This window comes from Ctenocephalides felis, unplaced genomic scaffold (assembly GCF_003426905.1).
Source record: "Ctenocephalides felis isolate EL2017-DRISC unplaced genomic scaffold, ASM342690v1 CF-g0.4_SCAFFOLD_00845, whole genome shotgun sequence".
NCBI classification, from domain to species: Eukaryota; Metazoa; Arthropoda; class Insecta; order Siphonaptera; family Pulicidae; genus Ctenocephalides; species Ctenocephalides felis.
In genome coordinates, this window is record NW_020536999.1 from 74,747,300 (window position 1) to 74,758,690 (window position 11,391).

At 31.8% G+C, this 11,391-nt stretch overlaps 1 protein-coding gene and 1 pseudogene across 1 annotated transcript; both read right to left on the minus strand.

Annotated features, from left to right (window-relative positions):
* Positions 1–464: 464 nt before the first annotated feature.
* Positions 465–3,617, minus strand: LOC113373986 (piggyBac transposable element-derived protein 4-like). Its single transcript, XM_026614248.1, has 2 exons — positions 3,178–3,617; positions 465–732 (listed from the first exon to the last, which is right to left on the minus strand). Exons 1-2 carry the CDS (start codon positions 3,615–3,617, stop codon positions 465–467), a joined length of 708 nt encoding a protein of 235 aa, XP_026470033.1.
* A 333-nt stretch (positions 3,618–3,950) lies between these two features.
* On the minus strand, positions 3,951–4,486 carry LOC113376603 (annotated as a pseudogene).
* Between the last annotated feature and the right edge of the window lie 6,905 nt (positions 4,487–11,391).

The following is an 11,391-nucleotide window of genomic DNA, read 5'->3' on the forward strand; positions in this document are numbered from 1 at the left end:
TTGATATTTAGGTGACAAAATACAGCTTTCCTATTGGACACTGAAGGTATCGGCCACAAGATAGTTCATCTATCGCCGGACATGCTCTATTCGTAAAATACGGCAGGAATTTGAGAGGACAGAAGTTGTTATGAAATCAAATTCCGACGTTGCTAAGGCAACGGTTTTACTTAGAAATTATGATGAGTATACCGCCGTTGTGAATAGAGATCTTAACACGTTCGCGCCGGCGCGGGTCACCGGTGACCCACACTAAACTGTCTCATCGGGCGGCGCGGGTCACCGGTGGCCCAGACTAAACTGTCATTAAAAACATTTATTTTTAATAATAATTATAATCAAAAATGTATCAGAACTATAAGTTTTGTTCAATAACAAACATAATAATACAGTATTATACAAAAAATTCAAATACGGTTAAAATAACATAAAATCTAATATTGTTTTATTTATAACTGCATTATTTATTGTTTTTTGTGTAATTTGTTAAAACATTCCAAGCAAAGTGCTGGCTGTCCCTCACAAAGTCCACAATACGTCTTAACCCTTTTAGTATTGTTCGTTGCATAAGCTCTGCCCTTTTTATTAGACATATTTTTATAGCATTCCTTGCAGCGTTTACGGGTGTCTCTTGCCGATCCTTTATATGATTGAAGAACGTGTTTATGTGACGGTATATGACGGCATATTTGTTCATTGGACAAAAGATTATCGATAATAATTTCCCTAAATCTTAATATAATAGCCCAGTCATTTGGTGCAAAAAAATGCTGTTGCCTAAAGATTTTTTCGAAAGTTTTGAAAATTGGTGATTTTATAGATTTTGATGTGATCTTTACGAATTTCAACTTTGCCACCTCGAATTTTTGCCGCTGCCGCCGCTATATTGGAAAAATTGCGTCAAAAATCAGTTTTTCAACGATATCTCCTTTCTGACTCATGTTACATTAAAATAACTATATACAAAATTAAACTAGACAAAATTTTCTATAATTTATTCAATAACGTTTTTTTCTGTAACATCAATAGTTTTAGCGTACGTGCGCCGCAAAGTTTCTGCTGCTCGTACGCTGCTAATAAATATATAATTTCAATAATGAATTAAGCTTTTCTGCTCAGGTCTGGCCTAGAAATAACATAAATTAATCATTTTTGTTTTTCATTTTTATTTTTGCTGATGATTGAACAATTTAAACCATTAATGTGTAATTTAATTCAAATATGAAATTGTTTGTAAGAATAGTTTTGACTATTGATTTGATTGATTGATTTGACTATTGACACTCAGTCCTTCTAAAAGTTTACCTTTATTGTTCTTTCTTTGAGCACTTGATTTACAAAAAATGCAAGTAAACTAGCATACGGAACGATAAAAATATACTGACGTCTAGAAAAAAATACTTCTATTGATTCTGAACTACGGTTTGTCGGTTTTCAAAACCGGTTTTTTAGTAAAAAAAAGTCGGTTTTCACTGTATAAATGGAAAATCACAAATATAGCCAAATATAAAAGATAGATGAAAGCATTTTGATTCTTGAAATCATATCATTTCTATAGCATTTGATATCTTATCAGTCTGCAATGATTCGCAGAAATAGTATATATTAATTTAGATTTTTATACCAGTATATATATTAATTTAAATCAGTGTGACTTCTTCTTGAAGAAGTAACTTCCTCTACTCTAACTTAAAAAATAAGAGTTTTAAACCTTAGAAGCTACAAATTAAAGAACAAAAAATTTTGAATTATCATATCAGACTTTAAAAACAATTAAGCATAATTTGGTCGCAAGTATGAGAGTATTTTCTATTCCAGGAAATTTTGATTCGTAAACAAAGGACACGTCTATGTAGAAATTCGATAAATATTCTCAGTTTTTTGAAATCGTATTTTATTAAACAAAAAAAAAACAATTAGAATGTTTAAAATTAGTTAATTAAAATTACTCGGAACAGACAATACCCGAGTTTAGCTTAATCATTTTTAAAACTAAAATTGATATTAAAAAGTATGTATCAAAATGTATCTAATATTTTATTTATTTTTTTTTAATTTAATGATTTTTTTTATTTATAAATTTATTATTTTTATTTATTCAAAAACTTTCCTTTCACTACCATAAAAATATTTTCATTCTTATATGTGAAAATGATAAATACGAATAATTATTTTCAAATTTATTTAATCAAGATAAACTATAATTTTTTAGTTCTACTAATTAAAATTAAAATTAATTTGTTTACTATCTATAAAATTGAACAATAAATAAATTCAGTCAAATACTGCTCTAAATTACACTAAATTTGCGGATAAATTACAGAATGTACGAGCAAAAATTTATTTTCTATATAAAATTCGAAAACCGGTTAAAACCGTTTTTTTTAGTAAAATTAAAATTCGAAAACCAGTTTTCTGAAATGTCGGTTTTTGTATAAACCCTATTCTGAACATATTATACATGTGTAGATGTAGAAATACAGATAATTGGCGTTGTGTGTTGTTATTAGAAAATAATATAATCTTATATACAATACGCAGTAATCTATCCGTTGCAATCGAGTTATTAGAACGATTATCGCCAAAGATTATTCCTATATACAGTTCCAATTTGAGTTCATTCAATATTTCATAGCTTAATAATCCCAAATTTAAATAAATAACGCCAAAAAAAAGAAAAAAATGCATTAAATTGTATGATTTAAAATGTTCAATCATCAGCAAAAATAAAAATGAAAAACAAAAATGATTAATTTATGTTATTTCTAGGCCAGACCTGAGCAGAAAAGCTTAATTCATTATTGAAATTATATATTTATTAGAGAGAATGAGTTCAAGTGCAAAGAGCGGCCAAATATCCGATGGTGGCGCGAGCAGCAGAAACTTTGCGGCGCACGTACGCTAAAACTATTAATGTTACAGAAAGAAACGTTATTGAATAAATTATAGAAAATTTTGTCTAGTTTAATTTTGTATATAGTTATTTTAATGTAACATGAGTCAGAAAGGAGATATCGTTGAAAAACTGATTTTTGACGCAATTTTTCCAATATAGCGGCGGCAGCGGCAAAAATTCGAGGTGGCAAAGTTGAAATTCGTAAAGATCACATCAAAATCTATAAAATCACCAATTTTCAAAACTACCGGAAAACTGTTAAGGTAAAAATACTAAATGACTGAACTAATATTAATTGTATTATTATTTTTCGGTACCACTTAATGGTTTTTCGTAAACAACTGTAGTACGCCGATAGTTGATCTGATAAATCGACACCGTTTTTTGCAATATTGTAGTCAAACACAGCATCGGGCTTTACTCGGTCATTTATTCCTTGCACAAATTTACACTGGTGATTCTTTGAGGTAGTTAACATGCAAACTGGTCTTTTGTCCGTCCATTTCAAAATTTTTACACCACTACGATTTTCAAAGCTTATCATTTCACCACGTTTTTGTTTTGTTTTTGCCTGCGGTGGTAGACTTTTTCTGTTTATTTTTACAGTACCACAAAAAAATGTATTTTTCTCTAAAAGCTCTTCACCCAAAGGGACACTTGTATAATAATTATCAATAAATAGTGTGCGGCCCTCAAATAATAAGCCAATTAATAATCTCATTACTACGTCATGGGGATGTGATTTTTCAATGATCTGTCCATTTTTCCCAGCATAAATTTCGAAATTATAAGTGTAGCCTTCAGGTAAACACAATTTGTATGCTTTTACGCCATACTTATGTCGCTTGCCTGGGATGTATTGGCGAAAGCCTAGACGTCCTCTCCAGGGGACCATACTTTCATCGATAACAATATTTTTGCCTGGTTTTATAGAACTCTTGAAATTATCTACAATTCAATAATATTTCGAATTTTATGCAACCGATCTTCAGGCTGGCTGTGGTATCGTCCGAAAAATGTAAAAACTTAAGAATAGATAGAAAACGGTCACGTGTCATTGCCTTTTTATGCGTGTGTTCGACATATCGTTGTTTGACCAATACAATCTAATTTCTGGCAATTGCACAATACCCATAATAAGCAATGTGCCAAAAAAAGTATTCATTTCATATCTTGTAATAGACTGCCAGCCCTGCTGGTGTATTCTACTGCTAGATGAAGAATTATTTATACTTTGAGTAGCATATTTATTTGTTTCATCAACTATAGTCTCTAGTATGTAATCCGTGAAGAATAGTTTGTATAAGGCAAAAGGGTCATTACAGTCAATATTTTTATGTAAAAATTCACCTTCTTTCGAATACTCATTTATTAATACGGTTCTTTTTTTACTTCCTGCCATTCTTCATCGTGATCCTCGTTCTCTGATTTAGATATCAAATATTCTTCCTCCGTGGAACACTCGTTCTCTTCATTGATAAAATTAACAAAATCCTCGTCTGAAGAGGAAGAAACTATTCGTAATCTTGCCACTTTTCTTTTTTTGCTTCTAATTATAGATTCATCCGAATCACTTATTTCCATATCCATGTTATCCATTTTTTATAAGGGTAAAAATTAAAAAAACATTCTAATTACCTTTCTAATTATATTTACTGTCGGAAATTTGTGGTCAGAATGAAAAAAACGGCACGAGTTACAAAACTTGCACAATAAGATCTCACTGTACTGCAGAGCAACAAACAAGGCGTATGCAGGTCTGAATAAGCAATAATCACGCGCCGCCAGATGAAGCGTAATGTTCATTTCAGCGCCGCCTCATAACAAAACAAACGAAAATCGACCCCGGCGTGAACGTGTTAAGCGTGAAATCTGGCAGGCAAGATCGCAAATTATGTCGAGCAAGATCGTAAATTATGATTTATTATGTCGTTGCTAGGGTAACAAACTGTCCGGAATGAAATCTGGCGTATTTCTAGTATTTCTAGAAATATAATTTTTGTCTGTAATTTAAATTCTGGCGTGCAAGAATTTAGCGCCTGAATTTCATGCTGTAACATATGTCTAAATTATTGCATGCGCTATAACCTCAAATGTCAAAAAGTCTGACAACGATCGTGTCGAAAGGACTGCAGTTCTTGTCAGTTCTTTAATAATTAAAAAAAAAAGGAAGAAAAGGAAAGACGTAAACGGCTATGGAGTCGTTCTTGGTTTTGCGGCGTGACCAGCAAACGACTTCCTTAAATATGGTTTTTAATGAACTAGAGTAAGTCAATTTTAATTAGTGAAAGTTGATAAAACGTAATGTTATTGTTATATTTAATGTTTTTAGTGCAGAAGATCCGGCCAGTTTCTCAAATTACACGCGAATGGAAAATGGTATTTGGAATGATTTGTTGGAAATAGTAACACCATATATAAAGAAAGAGGATACAGTTATGGCAACAGGAAATTCATTTAGAGACATTAATTATTCAACTCGTATTGCACCTAATACCATATCCCAAATCGTGAGAGAAACTCTTGAAGCAATCATAACCGTTCTTCAAGATAACTTTATAAAATTTCCACCTTCAGCACAAGTATGGGAAGCTGTTTTGCCCACAAATTTGAGACAACATGGAATTTTCCTCATTTCATAGGGGCATTGGATGGAAAGCATATTAGATTTCGTCCATCACGAAGTGATGGTTCGAAATTCAGAAATTATAAAGGATATGACAGTTTAGTACTCTTAGCTCTTGCCGATGCAGATTATAAATTTTTGTTTGTTGATGTGGGAAGAAACGGCCGTATGCATGATTCAACCGTCTTTCATACAAGCCTATTAGGCATAAAAATGGATAACAATTCTCTCAATTTGCCTTCTCCTTGCGAGTTAGAATCCTATAATACTAAAATCCCTTATGTGATTGTAAGTGATGATGCCTTCAGCTTAAAAAGAAATTTATTGAAACTATATCCGAATCGAGGTCTCACAATGGAGAAAAGAATTTACAACTATAGATTGAGCCGAGCTCGTAGAGTAGTTGAAAATGCTTTTGGTATTCTTGTCAATAGATGGAGAATATTGCAAACCACTATACCCCTAGATGTCAAAAAAGTTGAGACTATAACATACACGTGCATATTATTGCACAATTATGTGTTATCAAAAGCTAATGCTCATCAGTGGTATGTGAGAGTTAATGATTGTGTTATGAACCATTTAGAACCACAGCTACCCACATCTCAGCAAAACTTAGAGCAGAGGTCTAATGCAGCGATAATACTTTAGAAATCCGTGACAAATTCTGCGATTATTTTAATACAGTAGGAATTGTTCCCTTCCAATATTCTGCTATTGAAAGAGGGCATTAATTAATAAATTCTGTGAAGGCAAATGTTTATATAAGTGATAGAATTGTATTAATAACTATGTTATTAATAATAATGTTATTATTGCTATATTAATTTTCAATAGTGTTTTAATGAGTGATGAAAATGAAATACTTTATATTCATATTCATTTTTATTCATAAATTAATAATTAAGAACTATATTAAGATCATTCAAAGTCTTGTGTGTATGCTTCAAATACAATTTGTGAATCCTTACTGAGTGTCATTGCCCTTCGCTTTTCATTTTTATTTTGTTTCACAAGCGATGCCATTGAAGAAAAAACTTGGTCCACAGACCCTTCTGGTGTATCTTTAGGTGTTTCGTGTCGCTTTTCCATCGATTCCGCCAGTCTGTTTATAGCACTAGTAAAAATATCATCGTTTGATGAGTCCTTTCTATTTTTCTTTGGCCCCATTGGTGGTTCGTTGGTATATCCAGCAAAAGTAGAAGGAGCAGATGAAAAAAAACTCAAAAGTTGATGCTGATGCTGCAGGTTCCTCAAATATGGCACAGTCATCCTCCACACCTGCCACTACATTACATTCAAGGTACTCCTGCGTCTGAGGTTTTTTCTACGTCTGAGGAGTTTCCTGCGTCTGAGGTGTTTCCTGCGTCTGAGGTGTTTCAATGGAGCTTCTACTTATTCTCGGTGTGAGAAAACTTTCCAAGAACGATAGTTTCGAAAAGTACCACAAAAAGGGTTTATAGACCTATGAGGTATATAAGGTGCATTAGTCAGATGCTGGATATTTTATTAAAGGTAATTATTGAATTTAAAAAAAAGGGAAAAACTTACATTTTCGGTCCCAAGCCCGCTTCTCATTGATGCTCTTATCTTATTGTTCTCGAAGTTGTATTGGGTTCTCAAAGCTTTAAATTTCTTCTGGCATTCATCTCGAGTCGCTGTGGGCCGTATTCTCAACATTTTTTCTACCACTCTGTCCAATGCTTGGCCTCTCAAATGCTTGTTATAATATGCAGGCGAGTCTGTAGCGTACAGACAAGTTTCTTCACGTACTGCATCAATTAGTAATTCAATTTGATCTCTCGACCACTTGTCGGAATTTATTCTGATAATATTTGTATACTATACCCTGGACAATATTAGAATTCGATGTATTCTACACTGCACACAATGGCTAATCACAACATAAACACCGAACACTTGCCAAACCCCAAGGTCACTAATCAAATACATGTGTTGAATCACGTGGCAAAATACAGCTTTCCTTTTGGACACTGGAAGTACTAGCCACCAAATAGTTAATCTGTCGCCGAATAGGACGTGCTCTATTTATTTTTTATCGGATAATTAATACAGATATAAAAATATTAAAAAGGTTCGAAAATTTTACTTTTAACTTCCCGAAGGATAATTGTATGTTTTCATAAAAAAATCGAATTCGCTAATTTTACGTTTTCTCGACGTTTCAAGCAATTCTGAATCGAATGAGACCAAATTTGGAAAAAGTATGTGTGTGTGTGTGAACAGATTTTTTGCCGTAAATCGACGTTTTCTCAAAAACGGGTAGACCGATTTCAAAAATTTAAAAGCCATTCGATGTATCTCAATGAACATACTAAACCATTAAAGTCCTACAAAAAACTATATAAAAAATATAAAAATTTTTGTTTTTGGAAAATTTGCTTTTAAAAATAGTCCGACCGGGTTGACGTGTTCGATTTTCAGTAATGTGTAATAAATCCACTTTTTACTACTCATAAATTAATTTATCCATCATGGGTTAAGTTGATTATTTACACATATCGGTAACTTGCCTCAAGGCTAAATACCAATACCAACTAGTTTTTTTTTTTTAATTTTGAGTATTTTTGCAAATTTCGAAATTTTTGAAATAAAACGATTTGATTTTTATTTCAATTTTCAGATAAAATTACGAAAATTTGAAAAAAATGCATATTTGAATTTTTTCGGAAATTTGAATATTTTAAAATTACTGAACTGCGTTTCCTAAACTAATCATTTATTCACACCGGCGTTCGCTATATATACACTATCTACAAAATAAAAACTAAACGCTTCCAAAATCGAAGTACATGAATCAAGTACACAATGATATTTACGTGGCTAAATACAGCTTTCCTATTGGACACTGAAGGTATCGGCCACAAGATAGTTCATCTATCGCCGAATAGGACATGCTCTATTCGTAAAATACGGTAGGAATTTGCAAGGCCATAAGTTGTTATGAAATCAAATTCCGACGTTGCTAAGGCAATGGTTTTACTTAGAAAGTATGATGAGTAGATCGCCGTTGTGAATGCGTGAAATCTGGCAGGCAAGATCGCAAATTATGTCGGGCAAGATCGTAAATTATGATTTATCATGTCGTTTCTAGGGTAACAAACGAACAAAAACTGTCCAGCATGAAAACTGGCGTCGTGTGCACCGGACTTATTATTTATAAGAATTATATTAACTGAATTGCAAAGTTGAAATTATTTGTTCAAAGTATATTAGAACTTTAGTCAGTCAAAGATAAAATCTGAATTATTTTCTATATACAAAAAAAAATTATTTTTTTGAAATAAAAAATTGAAAAAAAAAGTTGAAATTTTTTTTTCCAAAATCAATTATTTTATTAAGACAAGCAGAAAGTTTTTTGAATCATTTAAATCGGACGCTTAGTTCCCTCAAAAGTTGCCATTTTTTGCACATTTGGCTCCATATCTTCGAAATGGCTGGGCCTGTCTTTGCCAAAGACTAATCAGCACATCTCCCTATCAATTTGAATCGAATGTTTTTGAACCATTTAAATCGGTTGATACGTGCGCCCGAAAACGTGAACAAAAAAATGAGGAAACACAAAACACACACACACACTTACTGTTAAGTACTGTGTGTACCCTTATAAGCATTAGTGTATTTTAGACCTATAAAATATGAATTGTGAAATTCACAGTATAAGGTAAGGGGCCCAGTTTCTGACCTTTTTAGAGTGACGGTGGAGGTTAAACTATAATAATTAATATAAAACTTAACTTAATGAAGAAAATTATAATTTTATCTATTAGTTTAGGATTTTTAAAATAAAGTAATGTGCATAAAAAAATTATTTGAACTAAATTTATATTTTAAATTGACGTTTTAAAAATTGACATTAAGAGCTCCAGTTTCTGACCCTCAGAATTCTTCGTGTGGCAGTTTCTGACCCTGACCGTAGCCAAATTTCTGACCCTCAAATTTAATCATGATTAGGTTATGAAGTGCTTACTAATTTTAAATAAACTGAAATTATTATTAAAATAAATAAATTAAATATTTATTCTAAAAATATACAGTTTGTTAAAATTTAACGTATAAATAGTTCAAGTCTTGTTATAACATATTACACAAACAAAAAAATTAAAATTAATTATTTAAATTACTTGGACTTTTTTTATATTTTGAGAGCTTTTTGTTTCTTTTTTTCTTCAAGTTTTTCTTTTTTAATTATTTTTTCTGCCTCCTTGATGGCTTTATTTTTGGACCTTTCAGCTTTTTTCAATTCTTTTTCTTCTTCTAATTTTCGTTTCTTTGCTTCTTTGTCGTCATGATATTTTAACCACGAATCAGATGTATAAACTGTCGGTACCTTTTCCTTAGCTTTTCGTTTCTTCAAATCTTTATCTTTCAAAGGCCAAAACAAAGCTCGCTTAAAAGGAGAAGGAACATTCGGAGATGCTGTTTTTGCACTAGGTGATGATGTTTTATTGGAGGGGTCAGGATTGTCAGATGAACTTGGGACTTTTAGAATTTCTTGTTTTTCAAGTTCATTCTCAGACAAAATCTGAACTTGCGAACTTGCTTGTTCTTCATCCTGACTGTTATAATCAGTATCCATTCTATTATCATCGACAGAGACTAAATTTCCATCATCATCTACTGCAAAAATTATAACTTCTTTAGATGGCTGTGCGTCTAAAATAAATTTATGATTATTTTCTTCTGTCTCTTCACCCTCTAACTCTTTTTCTTCCATCTAAATAAAAAAAATTGCAAAATTATGTTACAAAAATTGAATTAATTTATAGAAGTCCTCAGTAAAAATATTCTATACTATTATAAATAATAATTATAAAAGTCATTTAACAAAAAATTTCGTTAGTTAAAAAAAACGTTGATTAGCTGTAAAAATAATGATACATATTTTGTTATAAAATTTTTCAAAAAATATTTTTATAAAATTAATTGAATTACTTGTATGTTATCCTGATGTTCTTCATTATCGCTTAATTGTACACTGCTTATAGTCGTAGGAAGATGAGATGATGACAATTTTTTTATTTTTTGCCAAAACAAAAATAAACTGGCATGCTCTTGATTACCTTTCCAATAAGCAAATTTTTCTTGACTCCTAAATTCCTCTAGCAAATTATCGTCGATATTATTTTCTATGAATGTCAAATTATCAATAATTTTAGAGGAATCAATTGAAGACACCGTTTCAGCAGTCTTATCTATTTCAGATGACTCAAAATATTTTTTATAATTTATCGCATCAGGACAAAAAGGTTGTAAACCAGTTGATTTAAAACCATTTTTTAATATTTCACTAGTATTCAGCGTATTCAAAGATTTGTCGAGAAGAGGAGCAAAGTTTTCACGTTTTAGAGATTCTCCATTATGCTCCATTCTCCAGTCTCGAACCTCATGGCTCCAAGCAGCTTTCAAAGGACGAAACATGGCGACATCCATCGGTTGAAGAATATGCGTTGCATTGGGGTATAAAGCGATTAATTCTATTTTATTTTCACGGCAGAATTTTGTGAGTGGGTATGACAGATGAGAAGCGTGGCCGTCCAGATACAAAATGACTGGGAATTTGATGTTATTTGTTACTAACCAAGGATGAAATACATTAGTAACATACTCAAAAAACGTTTCTGCTGTCATCCATCCACTATCTGAGCATCCAATCGCCCAATCTTTAGGCATGCTGGAGACAATATGACGTGGAACTCTTTTTTATGGGAATAGTACCATCGGTGGAAGCATTTGTCCGGCTGCATTTCCACAAATTAAAGTATTTAAGCATTCTTTTTCGTCATTTCCAACGATGTTATAAACAGTCTTATCACCTTTTGTCGCAAGAACGGAATTACACTTTGGA